This window comes from Cololabis saira, chromosome 17 (genome assembly GCF_033807715.1).
Source record: "Cololabis saira isolate AMF1-May2022 chromosome 17, fColSai1.1, whole genome shotgun sequence".
Classification (NCBI taxonomy): Eukaryota; Metazoa; Chordata; class Actinopteri; order Beloniformes; family Belonidae; genus Cololabis; species Cololabis saira.
Window position 1 is genome coordinate 6,073,786 of NC_084603.1, and position 22,584 is coordinate 6,096,369.

At 39.0% G+C, this 22,584-nt stretch overlaps 1 protein-coding gene across 2 annotated transcripts; it reads left to right on the forward strand.

Annotated features, from left to right (window-relative positions):
- The first annotated feature begins 94 nt into the window (after positions 1-94).
- Positions 95-21,379, forward strand: fam135a (family with sequence similarity 135 member A). Of its 2 annotated transcripts, XM_061744596.1 has the most exons (21): positions 95-335; positions 4,458-4,587; positions 6,286-6,365; positions 7,462-7,601; positions 8,871-8,941; positions 9,052-9,225; positions 9,459-9,585; positions 10,581-10,734; positions 11,325-11,402; positions 11,787-11,836; positions 12,149-12,307; positions 15,843-15,916; positions 16,079-16,233; positions 16,332-18,246; positions 18,370-18,530; positions 18,642-18,733; positions 18,849-18,946; positions 19,208-19,359; positions 19,691-19,801; positions 19,897-20,010; positions 20,217-21,379. In XM_061744596.1, the coding sequence occupies exons 2-21, from the start codon at positions 4,511-4,513 to the stop codon at positions 20,420-20,422; spliced, it is 4,188 nt and encodes a 1,395-aa protein (XP_061600580.1). In that variant the 5' UTR covers positions 95-335; positions 4,458-4,510; the 3' UTR covers positions 20,423-21,379. The 2 variants fall into 2 exon arrangements, with proteins under 2 accessions (XP_061600580.1, XP_061600581.1); XM_061744597.1 differs by lacking the exon at positions 11,325-11,402.
- The last annotated feature ends 1,205 nt before the right edge of the window (positions 21,380-22,584 follow it).

A 22,584-nucleotide genomic window follows, 5' to 3' on the forward strand; every position in this document is an offset into this window, starting at 1 on the left:
TAATAATAATATTAATAATAATAATTACTACCACTATGGTACATTTGCAGAGGTGTTGCGGGTGTCGAGCTGCCTCATATCAGTGCTGCGTTAACGCGCAGCAGCAGCCGACACTGTAAGCTCCTCAGACTGAGCGCAGTTCGCTGGATTTGCCGTTCAAACACAGCTCAAACCTCACTCGCAGGGGGCGTTTGTCATTTTAAACTTTGCCAAATAAGGACGTGAAACAGCACGCCGGAATAGTAAGCGCTTCCCCGCCGTCAAGGGAGCAGAAGAGGGCTGAAAGTGAAGCTAACGCTGGTTAGCAGGCTGCGGCTAGCCTCGCCAACGCAATGGTGAGTAGCGTTAGCGGCTAGCGCTCACTGGACAACCTGTGCACCGGGGATGGCATTTGACACTTTTGCTTGGTATGTTCGAGCATATTACACTTTTGTTCTGTCGTTCGTTGTCATTTAAAAAACGTTTTCGGCGCTTTTCGGGTGTAACCAAAGGGATCCCAGTGCTCAGATTCAACCTCACTCACTTTACCTCGGAAGTCGGAACTCGGAACTGGGAATGACGTCACAGCCGAGTTATCAGCGTTCCAGTTACAAAGTAGGAAAACAAGATTGTAGTTCGCATATACCACATGAAAAATGTAAATTACTCTATAGCAGCATATATATGCCAAACAATACTTGTATATGACTGATTTAGTGTGACCAAAACTAGAATGAAGTGCTACGAATTTTTACAGAGCTCTCTTCTACTGTTTACAACCGGGGCAGCCATCTTGGAATATGAACTCGGGGGTAGTGAAAACTCTCCCACTTTCCCAGTGGGAAATTCCACTTCGAGAGGCGTTCCAGTTGAAAAATCCAACTGGGAACTGGGAAATCCCCACTTCCGAGGACAAATGGAACGCGGCAATAGCAGCTGTTTCCCAGACGGGTCAGTAATAGTTAACAGTAAACGTTCTTTAAAAAAAGGGAAACGATACCACACAGGCCTTAACTCCTAACATTTACCCCGAATTCATGTTTCAAAGGTGTTTTGCTCTCACAGAGTTCACGTCTGAAGCCTGAATTATGATTCTGCGTTAAATCGACGCAGAGCCCTACGGCGTAGGATGCGCGTCGCCGCGTACCCTACGCCGTAGGCTCTGCGTTGGTGTGACGCGGAACCATAAATCAGCCTTTATTATTCTCGGTGTCGTGCAACATTCGGTGACCCTTCGAATTCCGTGTCCTGAAGGCACTTCAGGTAATAGCTTTCTCTCTCTTTTTTTTTTGCATATATTTGGATAACTGTTGCCAAACGTGTTGGTCCTGTTGTGTTTCTATTTATGTTGTGGTTTGTGATTTTTAGACTTGGATTTAGACAGACTTTATTTGTCATTTCGAATTTGCATCAGAAATTAAATTTTGAAGCAATGAGCAGAGAATATGTCATATGTACATTTTTATTTTGTGCCCCATCAAATTCATTGACAATAAAAATAATATGCAGAAGAGTTCATGAGGTATTATTAACCGAACTGTCAGTGCGCCATAAGCTGAGTTTTGCAGTTAAACATTCATAGCTGCAGGTACTTAAAAGAATGACTGTCTAATATCTGAATGCTGAAGGGTAATAGTTTTTGAATTGCACCTATTTAATTGCAGTTTTGTATTTATAATGAGCATTTCAGTAGATATACATGAGCTGTAGCCCTTTCTTGTACATAGTCTTTTTCTACTTTTTATATTGCTCTTTTTTATTATTTAACTATTTATGGTAATTTCTATTTGACATTTTTTGTATAAAGCGTGTGTGTGTTTTGGCTGCTGCACGACTGAATTTCTCCTCTGGGAGATCAATAAAGTCTACTATTCTATTCTATTCACATTGGTGAGTTAATGCTAGTTAACAGCATCATTTCAGCAGTTTAAACATTCAACACCAGGAGAAGGTTAAAAAAAAAAAAAAAAAAAAAAAAAAAACATTCAACACCTCTCTTTAAGGTTTATATTAGCTCTATGAAAAACTTTTGTATGAAGTCTTATCTCCCCAAACAAGGCTCCTTGACTAATGAAATAAACTTGCTGCTTCAACTTCCCAAACTCAATATCGGTCCTTCATGAAACCATAAATCCGTAATGTCTTTATTGGCCTGCATTGTGGGTTTTTGTGTGTACACAAATCTGCAGTAAGATTAGCAATATGTTTTCATGTACGGGGTAACCATCTGGCATCTTTTCTATGGCATTGTAGGTCTTGTAACTTAGTAACTCAATGTAAGCGACTCTTATGATAAGATGTAATGTGTAGACAAATGTAAATTGGAGCTGAATGCATTATTAAATTGTATGACTTCTTTGTAAAACAACTACGCGGTGGTTATTTCAAAGTCAAACAGAAATAAAAAACCCAATTGAATGTACATTTATTGTGAAAATAGACATTTGCGGTTTGACCAACAGTTTTTCTGTGCTTGATATTGTAAGTAGTTGACTTTTTATAGATAATTTATTTCTGAAATGGTGGCAGCATTGCATATTCATGTTATTCCTTAGCATCTTTGTCTATGTCAAATTCATAGTCTCCATTGCGTTCTGGTGGTTTACACTGGCATGTAGTTGTCCAGGGAATGATTTATTTATTACATACATGACTAATTTAGGGAGCGTCTGTTAAATTGTTTTTGCCAGACTTACTTTGCCTCAGCAACAGCCAAAGATGATAGTGTGACCTTTTCTTTAATTAGGTCTGAATACATATCAAGCTAAAAGTGTTTACATGTACAGTATGGCAGTGTTTATTTCCAGCACAACAAATTGGGGGATATTTTATTTCTGGCCAATATGTTCTGTGTTATTAATGGCATTTTGTACACTGCCATACGCTATAATTGTATGGGGTGTATGGTCAACAAAGAAGAAGCACACTTTAACCAAATGTGAAACTGTATAACCAACTGCAGGCCCAAAAGTACATCAGTTCACAGAAGGACGACCAGAAACACCCACTTTATTTACAGTGTATGAACACTTGAGCTTTATAACAGATTATTGGCCATTTTTCCTAAATAGCTTTGGAAGTCTACATGACCCACTTATCGTCTTGTGACAAAACAATCTATAAAATATTTGCTCTTTTCTTAAAGGCATACTATCATTATACACCGCCGTTATGCACAGCTGCAATTACATATATTACCCAACATTGAATTAGAGTTTAGTTTGTAAGGACTAATCGGAAACAAACATTTTAGTTCAAGAGTATTGTAAGAAACATAATCAGAAATAAATTACTGTAACTGATCACGTTTCCACAGAGCAGTGCAGCTCAGTTTGAATTGGTTTGGAACGATAAAACTTGAATTAGCTTGCGTTTCCACTGCCAGGTGGGCAAGCTGTATGATTGTATCTATGTCAGCTGCATGACGGCGAGAGTTCATACCTGTGTGTGATACAGTGGCACCTGTCAAGAGCAACACCATTTAAGATAAGAACAGGACATACCAGCTAAACAGCAGGAATCATTTAGCTTTTTTTTTGTGTCATTCTGGCTGTTGTGATCTTTAATTATTCTATACTTCCTTTGCAGTTTTTTTCATTTTTAACAATTTTTCCCTTCACCCTTTCAAGTTGAAGATACTCTTAAATCACATGTGTACTAGGAATGGGCGATATTTTACCGTTCACGATAAACCGTCATAAAAATTCCCCACGGTAAGAATTTGTCATCTCACGATAAAAACGATAAATTGAGGAAATTAGAAAAAAAGACAGAAAGAAAGAAATGAGCCTGAAAGAAAGAAAGGAGGAAAAAAAGAAAGAAAGAAAGAAAGAAAGAAAGAAAGAAAGAAAGAAAGAAAGAAAGAAAGAAAGAAAGAAATGAGCCTGAAAGAAATAAAGAAAGAAAGAAAGAAAGAGGAAAGAAAGAAAGAAAGAAAGAAAGAAAGAAAGAAAGAAATGAGCCTGAAAGAAAGAAAGAAAGAGGAAAGAAATGAGCCTGAAAGAAAGAAAAAGGAAAGAAAGAAAGAAAGAAAGAGGAAAGAAAGAAATAAAGAAAGAAATGAGCCTGAAAGAAAGAAAGAAAGAAAGAAAGAAATGAGCCTGAAAGAAAGAAAGAAAGAAAGAAAGAAAGAAAGAAATGAGCCTGAAAGAAAGAAAGAAAAAGGAAAGAAAGAAAGAGGAAAGAAAGAAAGAAATGAGCCTGAAAGAAAGAAAGAAAGAAAGAAAAGAAATGAGCCTGAAAGAAAGAAAAAGGAAGGAAAGAAAGAAAGAAAGAAAGAAAGATTCCCTTTGATGACACTTTTTGTATTGGTATTTTTTTTATCGTCATTTTTATCGTTATCGGGATAAATGCCAGAAATTATCGTGATACATTTTTTAGTCCGTACCGCCCATCCCTAATGTGTACATAGTCTTAGCAAGGGTATATTGATTTTGTATACAAGTGCCATTCATGGAACTTGCCTCTTCTGCTCCCAGGCTTATCGGTGTACCCCAGATGATGTAAGGCACTTCTGCCTGTAGAGACCAATATGACTGAAATCCAGGCCACAGTGGAGTTCTCTGTGGAGCTCCACAAGTTCTACAATGTGGACCTGTTCCAACGAGGGTAAGTAGAGGTGTTTCTGTCTTATAAGCTTAACATTGTTCTCCTTTTTTAAAATTACTTCCATTAGATGTTCATTTCAATTACTTCATTTTCATTCATCCATTAACAATGCAGTATTTTTCTAGTTATATATATTACAGTAGTACCTTGATTTAAAGAAAACCCAAACCGTAATGGGACAGATGGCACTTTTGATTGTTTTACTGGATCTTTTAGGACGCTTAGTCTCATTTTACAGGCATCCCTGGGTATGGTATTGCTATAAGTTCCTTTTTCTGCTTGTAAATGTATCTGTTTCTGTTTCGGTATGATGACTGCTACTCAGATTGGAGAAAGAAGAAAGTTAGAAATTGTGTTTTGGCTGGATTCTTAGGAGATTCAGAAGATAACAGTCACAGGGCAATACATCTTGCCATGCTTAAAGCCCTCAGTTTGGACAAAAGCGTTTGTGGCACCATGTACTGGCAGATAAAGGTGGATATTTGGTGCAATTACTTGTAGATTATATCACTAAGTGGTTGCTCTTGGAACCCTCCAGTGGGAAGGCGAGTTTATTTGTATAGCAGATTTCAGCAACAAGGCAGTTCAAGGTACTCAATAGTGTCATTGGTTTCAGTACAGGTTTGAAAGGTGGTTCATAAGTTCAATTTTAATAAATGCTCATTAAAGATCCGAGGGTACTTCAAAACAAATTAAGTCTCCCACATGTTCATTGGTAAGGAGATGATTAAACCAGTATTTTCTGAGCCATCTAATTTGAATTTGTGTTATGATAAATATATTGCTGAATGGCTGGTAAAATAATAAAACTGTCTATGGTTAATTGTAGCTTGAAAATGTATGTCTTAAGAAGGCAAACTTGACGCACATTACATAACATCTGGTCAAACAAAATATGAGTAATCAAACATAAGTAATGCCTTTTATTGCAATTATTTTACTGTGAAATAACTTTAAAGGTTAATTTCCTGTGGTTTGGATAAGTAGATCTACTTATCTGCTTTACTCAGTGCCATATTTGTTTTAGAAAAGTTGTTAAATGTATTATGCATTAATAATGTAGCATATATGGCAAAGCTTATTATGCATCACACAGAGATCCGTGTTTTAATGTTTTTATTGCTCAAGGTTTACAGTGGGTTAGTGCTGTTTAGGCCGTGCACGAAGCTTAATATCCAGCATTATATAACTAACTCATCATTGCCATGTGTGCAGGCAGCCTGTGATTTAGAGTCGTAAAGTAGATTGTGTCTTAATCAGATATTCATTGACTTGATGCTTCGGGTGGCAAATGTGATGTTTAAAATATTTTTAAAAACCTGTGTAAAAAAAGTATCCTATCTACCTGATTTTTTTCGAATGGGGCTTCCGGTGTTCAAACTGTCCAGCTCATACAATTTGAAAACATTTTTGGTATTGAAGTCTGGAAATTGTATGTAACAGCTGTGATGTGGCGATGCTGTGTTCAGATCAAACTTCTTCTCTGTGCTTGTGATTCATTAGTGCTTTGAAAGCTCAGGTTTACTACATAATAGACTGCAAAAGAAAGTGCTCATTATTCATTCATGAGAGTTGTGGTGTCCTTTTACAAGTAAAGGCACTTGAATGTAACTTGTGCAATTTGTTGCTCTTTTGTAGACCTACCGGTAATCATGTTGTGGACCAAGCTAATGGGGCTATTTTTATATGCTTCTACAGATTTTACCAGATGCGTGCCAGTCTTAAGGTGCCACCTCGTGTTCCACACAAAGTTGAGGCCAGTCTGCTTCATCCTGCAGGTAAAATAAAATAATTTATCTAGGCAGTAGAGACTACTGGGATTTTTTTCCTTCCCGTCACAATTAATCTTTTTGAGCTCACATTTGTTCATCTCCCTCATATTATTTACCAATTTCTGTAGTTTAGAAAGGATTCAGATTCTCTTAGGGCATCTAGTTGCACACACTGAGATCTCAGCTGTAGTCCCCTCCCAGCAGTTTTCAAATCAAAGCCATGAAATTAATGAATAAATTAGAGAACAAGTTAAGGCTGCACAATAAATCGTTTAAAAACAACAGTCTCACACTTGCATGCAATCTCATTTCTAATTGACAACGATTTTTCTGCATTTTATTGCATGAGCAGCATTACAAAGAAATGCTTCTATTGTCGTCCAAGTTTCCTCAGAGTTTCTCAAATGCTCCTCAACACAACCAAAAGCTGCTTTGTCATTGCCTTCTCACTCAGCCTATGAAAACGAGCCTTGACGTCACATGATTCATGGGTAGAGCAAGCCCGCTGGCCCTGCAAAAGTGTTGCCAACAACTTGGCGTCTTTGACGCTATATTTAGTGAGTTTTCTGACCTCTCTAGCGACAAATCTATTCACTTTTTCCAGGTCTTACTGGAGAATAATGTGAAAGCATGTATCGTTTTCACTCGTTTCTTATAAAGCAGCCGGCGCTGTCGTGGGCCGCTCCCCTGTACCAAAGCGGGAGTCTTTTCCTCACATAGCAGCCGCTCCAAGCCCAGTCAGAGCCAAGGCTAGAGATGTTCAACCCTCCCGGTGTATCATTAAGAAAGCATGCTTTTTGAATGTTTAATTTTTATATTTTAGTACTTTGGCACTGTTGCTCAAATGATCTGAGAAATTCAGTTTGAATCTAGAAATGGTATGATGTATCTATATCTTGGTTTGATGATGCCTGACGGCTTATAAAAATGTAGTTAGTTACTAAGGGATTCTATATGTTCAAAATGTGTGTGTAATGCATATGTGTTTAGATAGATAGATTAGTATTAGTGTAAACGTTGTTATGCTCTATACAATGGTTTTGACATGTCTGGGATGAAACGATAAATGAAAGAATAATAGTTGATTAACATTTTCATCCAGGCTCTGATCTGGCGTTTCCTGCTTCAGTCCAAGATGATGTCATCTGCAGCAAAACCTTTCAAATCCTGTATAAGAATGAAGAAGTTGTGATCAATGATGTCCTTCTCTTCAAAGTGACAATGCTGCTGGATGAGAAGAAGGTAGGGTTTGGAAAGAGGGAGGTTGCCTTTATTGGGAATTTGTATGTTGCTCCTAATCACAAAGCAAAGGATAGTTTATTTACCCAAAACAGTATTCCAGTCTCAAATCTTTTAGTGTAATGACACTGCTTTCTATGCACTTGAGTTGCAATGAGTTCTATATGAAAAGCCAACTTTGGCAGTTGAATGTCAGGGTCACAGTTTTTTTTTTTGTCCTTTTTATTTTGTCTCAGAGGATTGTAGGGCTGTAACAGATCACATCATGCTCTGATCATACAGTTTTTGAGTCACAGATCAGGGGTTTTTTTTGGGGATTTTCTTCAAAAAAAGAAGAGGGGAGACAAATATTTTTATTTCCATTTTCAATGTATATGTAAAAACACTCAAAGTAAGCACCAAATGCAACAGGTCAAATTTTTAATTGTTATAACAAAATAGGAGTGGAATTTTGGGAATGGGCTTTCTTTAATATCCATATGAACGGCATGAGGTGTATACTGCATCTGCAAACTTCCTCAAATAGACAGACCAAGTGATTATTCTTAATTAACCAAAAGCATGCGAGTGCAAAAGGAATAGCTGTCAAGATTAGGGGTGGGTTAAAATTATCGAGGACTGTTGCATGTTTTTGTGAGGGTAGCTCACATTAGCTACCAAGGGAACACGGGGAGAACATGTAAACTCCACAGAGAAAGACCCTTTCACCAACCCCACCCAGGGTGTGGGATCTGAAGTCATGGGGGAACTTAACACGCATTTCAGTGCCCACAGCGTCCCCGGCGGGAATTGAACCCAGGACCTTCTTGCTGTGAGACGGCTGCACTACCAGCTGTGCATCCGTGCCCCTCTTTCTTTTTTTTTTTTTGTTTTTTTTTTTGGGGGAGAATCCCTTCCATTGCCAAAGCAAAATTGGAATTGTAACTAGAATATCGATATCGAATCGTATTGGATATTGTATCGACTTGGGACCTAGTGTATCAGAATCATATCGAGAGGTCAGTGATGATACCCAGCTCTAGTCAAGATAAATATTGTCTGCACACGTCTTTTAACTTTCACGTCTCTTCTAACGGGAGGTATCAAATGGTTTTTGACAGCAGGTGTTTGTTTGGAACATGTATTATATGGCAACAGACTTTGAAATGCATTTGACTAATTGGACTTGATGCATAGCAATGCCTTGACAGGTTTATTATAGAACCTTCTAATCAGTACAAGGCATTCAGGCTCTGAAGTTGACGGCTTTCATTGTTTTTCAATTATCTTTAGGTGGAAGAGTCTCTTAATGACATGGATTTCCAGCTCTTCTTGGATTTGTATTTCACAGATGGCGATTACACGTAGGTTTTGCAATGTTTGAACTGCCTTTCTAGTCTTCTATAAATGTAATAGTCATAGCTCTTATGTTAATAATGGACCACTCAGATCTTTTATTGTATTATCTCTCCAGGCCAGATGATCCAAGCTCTCTACAGAACATAAGTGGCCGCACACTTCGTTTGCACTTTAGCCTTCAACGAGGCATCCACCAACACATCAATGTCATGTTTGACTATTTCCACCTGTCTGTCATCTCTGTTGCCATCCATGCCTCCCTTGTTGCACTACATCAGCCCCTTATCAGGTCAGACAAGTGGTAGTTTTTTTGCACTAAATATTCATGCACAAGAGCTCTTCATAAATTATAATTTTTTTTATTTTTCCCAAAACAAATCTGTTGTACACCCCTTTCACTCCTTACACAAATTTTAACTTTTAAGATTTACATAAAAAAAATTATAGAGAATTAAAACTCAAGGATGGTACAAGTTAAGAAATAGAACCCTGCATTGAAGAATTATTTCCATGTTTTCTTAGTTTTCCTCGACCTGTGAAATCCACATGGCTTAACCGCAATGCTCCAGCACAGAGCAAAGACTCGGTCATTCCACCTCTGGAGAATGTTGTGTTTGGAAACACTTATGTAAAGCAGGTTTCACCAGATGTAAGTTAACACCTCTACTTTTTATTCCTGGTTGCCACTGATCTTCTTAGTTGCTTAAAAATGTTTTAGTGATGCCTAACCTTAACTATACTGCAGAAAAGGGTAAATCAAACAGTTAGTTAGATATAAATAAGAGCCTGAAATGCCCTTTGTTGATGTACAGTTATTTTTATATATACCAGAGAAATAATCTAAAAGGAGAAAAGAAGCCTAATGTTTTATATTTATTTATTTTGATTGTATTTGAAATATGGGCAATATGGCCTGTTTGCTTTCAGATGGGGCAGTACAAGAGGAAACTATATTAGAAATTAGAATGACTGCCAACTAGAGCTTCCACTGTAATGCAGCAGTGTAACTGTACCCGAGTCATTTACACAGAGACGATACGCCTAATCACTTCTTGATGCATTGCTGAGATACACCATGGGAATGATAACCCACTGATTCTCATGTTACTGCTAATTGGACACAAAAGCCCCTATGAAGTCCTCATGGATGATGCATTTGGATGAACTGAACGTGATAGAATACAGACAATCTAATTAACATGACACTTCATGTCCATCATCTACCTGAGATTGTTATACTATTAAAACATTTTCTCCTGTAGCTTTAGTGGATAACACAGCATTTGAAATGTCAACACTAAAAATAAGTATATGCCTTACTATGTCTGAAAGGTTGTTTTTTTTCCCCCCATATAATTAGTGTCTACAGAAAAGGTCTCCACTCCTGCACTGTTCACAGGAGCATTATTACTGTTTACAGAATGTATTATCTGGTTGGTTCATTTGTGGGTTTGTTTGTTAGGATACCTCAAAAAGTAACCGATGAATGTGCATGGATTTTTAAGCAGAACTGATGGTCAAGCCTAGAAATGATGCTCTTGTGATGTATATATGGATGAAGGAATCTGTTATTCAGTCTTAGCAGTATAGATTCTCTGACTTCTCTTGCTCATCTATGCTCTCTGTGTCTTGTGTGTACATCAGGGCAGGACATTCCTGGTATCAGACCATTGTCTGCAGCATGCCTTCACTATGCACCACAGTCTGTGCTCCAATATCTTACTAGCCTACCAGGGCCTCTTTGGCTATTTCACTACTATCACCAAGGACCTGCCCTCCTCCCATCGTATGGAACTAGGTACATTGTGATGCATTACGTCTCACTGCAGCTTCACATCAGCTTGTGTCAAAGTGCGGGCATGCAATAGCTTTTAAACAAAGATATGCTAAAATAAAGACCTACTTTTTTTTCTTTTTTTTTTAAATGCATGTTTGTGTGTTTTTTTAGACTCCGAAGCATTAATAAGAAACCAATAAGATAAATATTATTAAGATACATAGGCAAGCGATCCCTCCTTTTTTCTTTCAATGGATTGTGTCCCCCCCCCCCCCTTCCTTTTAAGCATCTGTGTGTATTGCAAATATGTTTTTTGTCATCTCATATCATCTCACCTGCACCTTACAACACTTTGCCCTTACAACAGCCTAGAAACACCAACTAACATTATACTGGGGATCTTTAGATTGCAAATCTTAGCTTATAATGCTTACAAAATTGTAACCGCACTCAGAAGAGAAGTCATTTAACCAGCTGACTAAAGCCAGACACAACTGCCAAACACAACTAACTGTTGCCCAAGCTAATCCACACAGATGGACAAGTATTAACCCAACCTAAACAACCAAATATAAAAAGGTTAAACATGCCTATATGTGCAATCTTACTAGCCAAGCCGAGCATGCAAGTCCTATATGAGAGAGTACTCAGAAGACCCTATCCACGAGGTCAAAGGCACGTCTACATAGGTATGTCCCGTCCCTTACAGTAACTCAAATCAGTTTGCCTTTCTCTCCTTTTCCTCTTCACTCCAGTTTCCTTCTAGAACAAAACGCATCTTCTTCATTACACACTTCTCAGAGTATATATTTAATCCTCTATCATCTTATCTTTCACTGGTGTATGTACAGTATATTCATCTTTTCTTGCCATCTTTGAAGCAAGGCATTTGGAAAATGAAACTCTGGCACTATGAAAATTTGTTGCCTCTGGTCATGTCATTTACAAAATACTTTCCAACACCAGTTCTTTTTTGACTCAACTTTCTTATTCAGCGTACATTACAAGCCCTTCTTCTATAGTTTTTTGTTGTAAATGTTAATAATTGGATCCTCATAATTCTGCCTCCTCAGAACAACTCGACCTGGAGGCCCGTCTAACTGAGCTTTGCGAACAAGTCAAGGTGAGACCTGTTTAGTGCTTGTTTCCTGTCGTGAATATAATTTTGCCTCTGTGGAATGGCCTGGGATTCAAAAGCTTATTGGAGATGACAAATCTTGCAGATCATCAAAGTTTGTACTATAATTTGACTGGGTGGGGATCAATGGAAACATGGTAGGAGTCAAATATACAGAAGTAGCTGGAATGATTACATTGAGTGACTGTTTTTATTAATCCATGCCATGAATATGAAGTGCTAATTTATTGTATGTCTTCAATTATGTTGTATTTTATCCGTGTTTTAAGTTTGGTGATTATGTTCTATTATTTTTAGCAAAAAGCTGAGTCTCCCGATGAGCTGGCAGAGATAGTAAATATGAACCTGGCTCAGCTCTGCTCTCTGCTCATGGCTCTGTGGGGACAGTTCATAGAGGTCGTGTCTCTGCAGGAACATGTTGCAGCCCTACTAGCTATGGAGCACCATACACTAAGAGTGAGTTAAAATTCCTTATTTGCATATGAGTAAAAACATCATCTAACAGGCACATTTGAACTACAGTGGATATGAAGTCTACCCACCCACACCCAAGTTGTGATGTTAAAAATGTGCCACTACAATAAATAATTTCAAAACTTTTCCCACCTTTTTAATGTGAGCCATAACTCGTACAATTCAACTGGAAAACAGACAAATATGTCAGGGGAAAAACATAAAAAATAAATAGTTACAATAAGATAGTTGCATATGTGTGCACACTCTTTAAAATGATACTTTTTATTTAATCACAGCATTTAGTCTTCTTGGATAGAACTCTGTCAGAATTGCATATCATAACTTGGCAATATTTGCCTACTCTTCCTTTCAAAAGCACTGCAGTTCTGTCAGATCCCAAGCTCTTTTGTGCACAGCCCTGCTCAAATATTGTGTTGGATTTTGGTCTGGGTTGATTTACATGTATGCTTGGGGTCATTGTCATGTTGAAAGATGAAACTCCTCTTCATCTTCAACTTTCTAGCAGACGCCTGAAGGTTTGAACTGGTATTTGGTTTTAAGTAGCTCGTAATTCCTTCCACCTTGACTAACCCCCCCGTTCCAGCAAAAGAAAGGCACGCTAAATCATGAAACTGCCACTATTCTGCTTCACTGTGAGTTGGTGTTTCTTTTGGTCACGCAAAGTGTTTTTGCACCAAAAGTGACTTTTGGAGTTATGGTGACAGACTTATCTCTTGGTCTCATCTGAACATAACACATTTTCCCAGATGCTTTTGGGAGACTTTTTTTTGCATTTTTTAGCCTGTCTCGAATGTTTTCTTAGAAAAAGGTTCCACCTTGCAAATCCATGCCATAGTCTAAACAGAAGGAGAATCTGGGAGCTTGTCGTCAGATGAAGTACATGTAGTATACAAGTACATGTACACTACTTGTACACAAGTAGTATAGAATTATTTTCATCTCGTCTTTTCATTGCTGTTACTTCGCAACAATGAGATCCCTTTTTAATATGTTACTAGGCCTGTGTTGAAAAAATAGATTTTCCGATTCTAAATTGATTCTCATATTAATTCCTAAAAATCGATTCGTATGTATAAAGATCGATTATTTTTCATCATTAGATTATCGCCAGGTGAAGTTTAATCCCAGTTGTCACGTCATTTCATTCACACATGCGCGTGGTGTGAAACGATCAAACAATGAACACGGCGTCGAAGAGCAGCGGTAGCGTTAACAAAGCGCTGGTTTTTAAAACTCCCGAACTAAATGAAGTTTTCTTTGGAGAAAATGCTGCAAGAGGGGTCACTAAAAGCCGGGGACACTGCGTGCTTCTCTGCCCCGCCCGCCCCCGCTGCCCTTGTGAACAAAACAAACATGTCGAAGCGACCGCCTGAGAAACCAGTGCAGAAGCTACAGAACCAAAGTTTACTCCGTACACACAGCCGGCTGAACAGACTGTTAAGGCTGGAAATGACTTGCTGTTTGAGCCTGTGTTTATGCTGCCCTATGCGTTCGCCTCCGTTTGCACAGACAACCAGCTGCGTTAAGAAAGGGACCAACGCTCGCGGACCACGTGAGGAGAGCGCGTCGTACTGTAATACAAAATTATGATTCCACTTATTACAGACGTCGCCGTTAAAGTACATGATCTTTCTTCTCACGTATCCTTCCATCTCCAGTCAACTGTGTGCTGGCAAAACTTGCAGATCATTGAATCACCAGACACGTTACACACAGACACGGACACACTCATACACACCCCCAACTGTGCACAACCAGTGTTCGGTGTTTTGGATATTTCAGCTTAAATTTCAACATTTTATACAAGTTCAATGAAGTTCATATTATCTATATTTACTATAGCTTGTTTGGTTTCTTCTTTTGTTTGGTTTTGACATACCTGGAAAAATGCCCGATGCTGCATGGCAAGCTGTGTGTCTGGTGACTATAAATTAGAATGAATTAGACAAGCTAAGATGATTTTGTTTACTGCATGAGCTGTTGCAATTTCCTTCTTTTTTGCACTTTAAATGGATATTGAAAGGCCCATTTGAGTTATTTATTTTTTAGTTATTTAACAATAATTATTTTTAAATTATTATTTCACTAGTTATTTTACAGTCATATAATTCAGGCAACAGCTCAAATTTTTTTTTAATAACACTAACCTACAGCAATATCGGATCAAATCAAATGGTGATAATTGATTCTGAATCTTAAAGGAGCTTGAGGCCGGATTGTGGAAAGATTTAAGAAAAAAAATCCGTCTACATTTTAAGTTTTCTAGTAATAATGTCAGATGAAGCGTTCCAAACCCAAAAGAATGAGCCCTCTAGTGTATCTCTCCTTTACCTTGAACAGGCTGTGTGCTGCAAAATGTGCTGCAATTCGGTCCCTAATTTGCCGCACTGGGCTGCGGATGTGACGTCACATGACGCTGCATGTGCGTTCTCCCCGTTCTCCCGTGCCGGCTTCACTGTTGGCTGCAGTACCCCCAACTGCCGTCGTGGTGAAGGGTGGCGCTAGAGAGCCTCATTTCTTAAAAGGAGCCTCATGCTCCTTTAAGAATCGGAATCGAATCGAATCTACCGTCTACAAATGCCAAAATGTTCATATCCTTCATTACATTTATAAAATGATTAGTCTCCTCCTCACTCCAAAAGTGATCTGGTCTTGCGTTTCTCCATGTTTATAAGTACTTCCTGGACTCAAAAGACCAAGATTCCTTGTATGTGTGTAAAAATTAATTAATTTGAAAAATAGATCATTATTATTATTGCTCTTTTGAGTCCAGGAAGTACTTATAAACATGGCGAAACGCAAGACCAGATCACTTTTGGAGTGAGGAGGAGATTAATCACTTCATAAATGTAATAAAAGATATGAACATTTCGGCATTTGTAGACGGTAGAACGTACCGGGATAGCGAGATTTACAAAAAGGTGAGCGAAAAGTTGCGCGAAACAGCATTTGTACGAACGCCGGGCCAGATCAAGCACCGCTGGAAGACGAGATATCCCAAATGATTAATTACCATGTATACAGGGATAACCCTGTTTGCTCACGCATGTAAACGGAATATTCCGACTGTTTCAGTAACCGGAATATTGACCTTAACCCCAATTTTGACTGCATGTAAACGTAGTCCATGGTTTTTTGCTGTAGACTAGCAACTGAGTAAATATCAGGAAAATCTATCTAAGACGGCTGAACTTTTTATAGATTTTTTTTGTTTCTTTTTCTTCAATTGAATTGTACAGGTTAAAGGTCACATTATTATTATTATTATTATTATTATTATTATTATTGTGGTCTAATTTTTTGAACATCCAAAAATCTTGAATTATATCAGGGGTGTACACTTTTTGTGTAAACTGTATGATAGGCTTTCTGTTTCTGATAACTACATATTGTGTATATTGGCATTATATTGTGCACACAACATTACAAACATCATTTATCTCCTGAGGGAACATAATCCGTACTAGCAAAGAAGTAGATCGAAATAATCTAAGCATATGTGATGTTTTTACAGGTTAGGCGGTTTGCTGAGGCTTTCTTTTGTCTTGAACATCCCAGACAATCTGCACTGGCATATCAGGAGCTGCAGTAAGTTCTACTGACATTGTTTAAGCATTGATATCATGATCAGACCTGGGCCAGTGTGTGCTTGTTTGAAATACCACAAGCCAGATGCTGCTTCTTTTTTTCTTTTTTTTTTTGGTTCTAGTCTAACATGTTTCTCTTTTCCTTCCTTAATGCTTCCATTAGTGCTCACAGTCACCAGCAGATGACTAATGCTATCAAAAGCTCCAGCTACTTCTTATCTTTGCCTGCACTTCCAGTGGAATGTGCAGACCTTGATGGTGATATTAGTTCCCTGCCGATCATCTTTGAGGACAGATACCTAGATTCTATCACAGAAGGTCAGTAACAAAGTAGTTCACTATTCTCACATTTTTTAAAAACCAAATAGATGTTTGTGCTTCCCTTTGTCTGTTTTCAATCTGATTTCATCCTGAAGACCGTGATGGACCTTGGTTGGGCATTCACAGTACAAAGACCGGGGCTGCATCCGGTAAAACGGACAAGTCCAATGCAAAGGACAACGCCGCAGGAGGAAGTGTCTTACCTGAGTCAAGTTGTACCCCCATAGACAACACCTGGGCAGAGAACTATGATCCACCACCTAAGTCCAAAGGCAAGTCAGTAAAACTGAAGAAAAATTCAAAGACTGAGAACTCCAAGAAGTTGATAAGACAGGGCTCTAAAGACTCTGTGGTTTTAGTTGGTTATAAGAACCTTAAAGCTCCTTATGGCAACAAGTACAAGCAAGAGGGGGCCCCACTTAACCAAGAAGAGGCACAAGATTCCTTGCGGCGGGTTTCAAGTAGTTCTTTACGGAGAAATTCTAGTTCTCGGCTCGATTCTGTTGCCACATCGGCATGTTCTGGAAACCGCATGGATGATACTGTTTTAGGTGAAAGTTTAAACAGCGCTGCTTCTCATAAAGCTTTTTGCAAAAATCCCTTTACTCTGAACATGCACAGTAATCCTCAGGCAGGTACTGGGGCTATTGCGACATGCCAACAAACTCAAAAAGACGACACGGTTGACATCTCTGGCCAAAAGCTGCCACAGCAGTTTCCTGGACTGAATCCCGGTGAACTGAAACCAGGTACTAAGGACCCATCCCAAGGTGATAAAGTTACAATCCTCCCACCATGTCAGACTGATGCAAATCTCAGCATCAGTATTCCTGAGACCAGCCAGACAGATCTTTGTGCCTCCCAACAGTCTGCAGGGGAATCTGTATTTGAAAGGCCAAGTAAGGAGGCACCGGTAAAGGTGAAAAGTGATTGTATCAAGTTGCCAGATGGAGGAGCAGCCAGTGCCTCATCTCGCCTCTCCGACTCGGGCATCGAGAGTGAGCCCAGCTCCTTTGCCACTCAGCTTGTTCTTGGACCACATGCCTGTGCGGGACCAGGCTCCACTGAATCAGTTATCACTGCTCTGCAGCCGGAGAAAACCCCCCAGTCTCTGGCTCCACGGCCGGCTCAGCAAAGCACAGGGCAGAAGCCCAGTGGCACAGGAGAAGTTCTCTACCCAGAAAGTACAAGTGGCATCAGTGGAGTCCAGTCCTCTCTCACTTCCATCAACTCCCTGCCCTCAGATGATGAGGGCGAAGGTTCCTCTAGGGCCTCCAGCAAAGCGGACGTCCGAGGCAGGAAATCCAGCATTTTGGTACAAGAGCAGAGTGTAGTTTTCTCTGGAGAGGTAACAAAAATACCTAATGTGGCCTGCAACCCCGACAGTGTTGCAGACGATGCTCAACTCAGAAAACACGCCGTTGACTCGGAAACAGACTCTAAACTTACAGGCACTTGTGAATTAGGAGGAGAGGAGGCAGGTGGCCCTGGGAGCGTGAAAGAAGCCCGTAGTGAACCTCATACCGCCTGCCCCTCCAGCAACTCTGCTACTAGTAGCACTGACCTAGTAAAACATGGGATGGTAGAGAACTATTTTGGCTCCTGCTCTAGTACGGATGCATCTGAGATCAGCCCTGTAGAAACATCTGCTATAACACTGGGGATCCAGACAGGTCCACAGGTCGAGGAGGAGGAGGAAGAAGAGGCTGAACATGAAATGATAGAGAATGGCTACTACGAGGAAGGTGAAGCCTATAACTTTGTGAACGGCGTTGCTGATGATGAGCCAGCTGCAGCTGCAGAGGCAGCTTCTCTAGAGACGAGTCTCCTGTTTGAACAGCTTGATATTGGATATCTTCACGAGACAAAGGATTTATCAACAGCTCCTATATGCTCCAACCTAGCCTCCAGCATGGTTGGTTATAGTTTGGGTAGACCTCCCTTTTCCTCCGCCTCCTTGTCTTCCAGCTTGCATTGGTACGAATGCGCACCCACGCCACAGATGAAAGCGTGAGTCACCTCTTAAGTTCTTTTTCGGAAATCATACTCAATGTTATATTCAGTGCGTATCTGTCTTGTGTTTCACATATAACAAATTAATATTCATGAATCCATGCCGTTATAAATGTGCAGGTTTATCAAGGCCAAGGAAGAAATGAAGCAGCTCAGGCTCCCTGGGTTCTTGTACAGTGAAGTTCCTGAGCTGGCATCCACTGTGCCCTATTTCAGCTTAGAGGAGGATGAAAGCTGTGAAGAAGGCATTCATCTCATAGTCTGTGTCCACGGCCTGGATGGTAGGGGATCATCAATTTTAGTACTTCAAAACTAAAGTTGTTCTGTTATAACCCCCTTTGCCTTAAATTCAAAAACACAATATTGCATTTTTGCTCCCTGCATTGCTACAGGCAACAGTGCAGACCTTAGATTGGTGAAGACTTACCTGGAACTTGGATTACCCGGTGCTCGGATAGACTTCCTAATGTCTGAGAGGAATCAAGTAAGTGCTCGTATCTGATTTGAGGTAGAAAAACTCAAGTTATAAAAAGAAAAAAGACTGTTTTTCTTGAGCTAGGAGAACCGGTCATGATTAATGTACAACTCTTCATTTGCAGAATGACACCTTTGCTGACTTTGAGTCAATGACAGACCGACTGCTGGATGAAATAGTACAGTACATTCAGATATACAGCCTGACCGTGTCAAAAATAAGGTAATATATTCCTTGTTATATCAGAATGTTGATTAGGAGTAGGAACAGCTTCTCATGTCTCTGTTGTGATGGATAAACAAGTGATTAATTAAATATCTGAATTATGACTAAAGCAAACTGTTTCATGGCATGAAGAAGTGTATTCATGTTTTAGTGATACTGACTAATCTTTTATACGACATCCGCCCAGCTGGTGAAGCGAGGGCCAAAACGTATTTATTAATCATTATATGACCTAATCTCAGTATTTTTCATTGGCAGCTTTGTGGGTCATTCCCTGGGGAACCTCATAGTTCGCTCAGTGCTGACGAGACCCAGATTTAAATGCTACCTGAGCAAGTTGCACACGTTCCTTTCCCTCTCTGGACCTCACTTGGGCACGTTGTACAACAGCTCTGCTCTGGTCAACACAGGTGAACCTCCGAAACATTTCAGTGTATTTTCAGAGATTCCAGCTATTTCTTCTTTATTTTTTTCAATTCAATTTTATTTATATAGCATCTATTACAACAGAAGTTGTCCACAGACCCAGAACATGATCCAAAGTAGTTGTGTGGGTGGAAAAAAAAACGTTTGTAACAATTTTACACCCTATTCCATAATTGTATTGGTTTTTATCATTTTTTTTGTTTTTTTCTTTAGTTAACAGCATGGCTATTATTGTGTTTTTTCCCTTCTCTGCTAATACTTTGTCATAATTATGAGTACTGTTATATAACTGTAATTTTTTTCACTTGTTCCTAGGCCTTTGGTTCATGCAGAAGTGGAAAAAATCAGGGTCTCTTCTGCAGCTGACGTGCCGTGATCATTCTGACCCTCGCCAGACTTTCTTGTACAAACTCAGCAAGAAATCCGGTTAGATTTTTCTGTTTTTAAAACAAACAATTTGCTCTGTGAATTTGGAATACAGAACAAATATGTAAGTATAAACTAAATGTCTCCCATCATAGGCCTGCAGTATTTCAGGAATGTGGTGCTAGTGGGGTCACTGCAGGATCGCTACGTTCCCTATCATTCTGCTCGAGTGGAAATGTGCAAAACCGCATTAAAGGACAAACAAACAGGTGAGTTTAAGCAAGATTCTTAATGGGCACATTGGATATAATCGCCTCCAAGGACAAGATGACTTATGTAAATTCAGATGTTACTCAGATTATAAATCATGGAGGAGTAAATAAAAAAAAAAAAAAGAAAAGCTGTCTGACGTACTCACACAACCAGTTGAGAACCAGTTGCCTTAACATGTTTGTTTCACTCTTCTCTGCACCAGGGCCTGTGTATGCTGAGATGATTGAGAATCTGCTGCTGCCAGTACTTCAGAACAAAGACTGTAATCTAGTACGGTATGATGTCATCCACGCCCTGCCCAATACGGCCAACTCCCTTATTGGCCGGGCTGCTCACATTGCCGTCCTTGATTCTGAGATCTTCCTGGAGAAGTTCTTCCTCGTTGCAGGCCTCAAGTTCTTTCAGTAGAGTTGCGTCACAATCAGACACTTGGCTGGACAAGAGGAATGTGGCGCCAATACCTCACTGCAGTTAAAACGTTGTTATTGATTGGTGGTATCTAGGCTCTTCTTTTATTGATACACTTAAGTACTTTTAAACGCATTTGAACAAATCATTATTTTTCCCATGTTTATATGGAACTCATGGTGGATTTGGAGTTCACTTTTATTTTTCTACAATGATTTTTTTTTTTCCACTTTGTGTTTGAGAAACAGTTTCCCCCATCATATGCTATAATTTTAGAATTATTTATGTGTTCTTCTCTTATTTTAAACTATTTTACTCCAGGTTGTTCAACACATGTTTTGATGCTGAACTGGAACTATAGCTGCTACAAAAATGAAATGGTTGTTTTTAGTGAGCTCGCCAAGTCAAGTCTGCACCTACTGACCTTCCTGTTACAAATGTTTTTCCACCAGTTTTCAGAGACACTGCATTAATTTGCACGACAACTACATTTTACAAGGTTTTTGTACTGATGCGATCATTTCTACGAGTTACTTTTTTATCGGCGATTTTCCATCATTTTTAAAGAAAAAGACTACATTTGAAATAGGATTGTTGCTCAGATTTTGCAGTTGTGGCTTTGATGTTAATACTTTATTGCATTGCAGTATTGTGCACATTTACCCAGCCTGGTGTTGGGAGAGAAAAGTTTTGGCTATGACATAATGACATTTTATTACAGGGGTTCAAAGGAATAATCATTATTTAGCAAAAGCACATGTTCGTTATATTGAAATTGTCTTGTTGAAAGTGATGAGTTGATAATTTTGTGATTTATGTTTAAACTGGAAAGTATTGGTTGGAATTGATAAATGTTTCTTGAACAGTTGTTTATATATGATCATAGTCTACCATTAAACATGCATCTTATAAAGTTATCTGACTTTTCTTTCTTGTGTCTGTTTTGAAGTTTTTAAGACTTTTTTTAAGAAGAGAAAAATGGTCTAAAATTACATCACTTTGCCAATTAGCACAATCTTGTCTGATAGAGGAAATATAGTTTTATCTGCATTATTCAAAGACAATGTTCATCACAAAACACTAGTGGCTCAGCTTTAGCTTTAGAAATGTAGTTTGATTTGATAACTGTAAAGCTTTTTGTTGAAAAGATTAATTCATTTCATATTGTTTATTAGGATTTTTTTTCTTCAGCTTTTTATGATTGTATACATTTGGAATAATTGTACTGCTATATTATATTAGTGTTTGTTGTTGTGTTATGCAGTTGGTTGAATGACCCTGCTGGTGGCAGTATTATACCAGACTTTCTCTCTCTCTCTCTGTGTGTGTGTGTGTGTGTGTGTGTGTGTGTGTGTGTGTGTGTGTGTGTGTGTGTGTGTGTGTGTGTGTGTGTGTGTGTGTGTGTGTGTGTGTGTGTGTGTGTGTGTGTGTGTGTGTGTGTGTGTGTGTGTGTGTGTGTGTGTGTGTGTGTGTGTGAGTGAAGCAGCTTGCTTTTTATTGCAAGTGCAGATTTGGGTAATTTTATACCCATGGTTTATAGATGACAGAGAGCATGATGTTTCAACCTAGAAACCTATTATTATTCTGAAACTTGAAATAACACATTTTATTTTAACCCCGTGGTTAATCCGGGAAGGCCGATGGCTCAGTGTAATTATAAATGTTATTTTATGTGATCTATCCACTTATTTGATTTTAAAGTGCTGTTGAACACCAGACCAGCAGATGCTCATTTCAGTGTCGACTGATTAACAGACTGTAACCGAACATGAGTCGGTAACTTGTACATATTATTAAAACAAGGATACTTTACACCCGTTGTTTCAGAGCTTGATTCCTCTTTCTGGGTCGAAAGGAATAGATTTAAATTGTTTGTGTGTTTGCACCGTACTTCTCAGTACTCGAGTTGAGGGGGGATGGCATCCCCCCCTGAAATAAAAACGGCCAAAATCATCCCCCCTGTAAAAAAGCCATCCCCCCTTTCCATCCCTTATGTCATTTCATCAATGAATGTGGTTTTACTGCTATTTCAACATTTAGAGTCATCACCAGAAAAATAGTTCCAGAAAAATGTGACAATTTCCACCTGTTTCAAGTAAATTTTCACTTAAAATAAGTAGGAAAATCTGCCAGTGGGACAAGATTTATCTTCTTATTACAAG

Coding starts and splice junctions, on each gene's coding strand:
- fam135a (XM_061744596.1), top strand. CDS start 4,511: ATGACTGAAATCCAGGCCACAGTGGAGTTCTCTGTGGAGCTCCACAAG. Junction 4,588..6,285: donor GTGGACCTGTTCCAACGAGG/GTAAGTAGAGGT, acceptor ATGCTTCTACAG/ATTTTACCAGATGCGTGCCA. Junction 11,403..11,786: donor TCAAAGGCACGTCTACATAG/GTATGTCCCGTC, acceptor CTGCCTCCTCAG/AACAACTCGACCTGGAGGCC.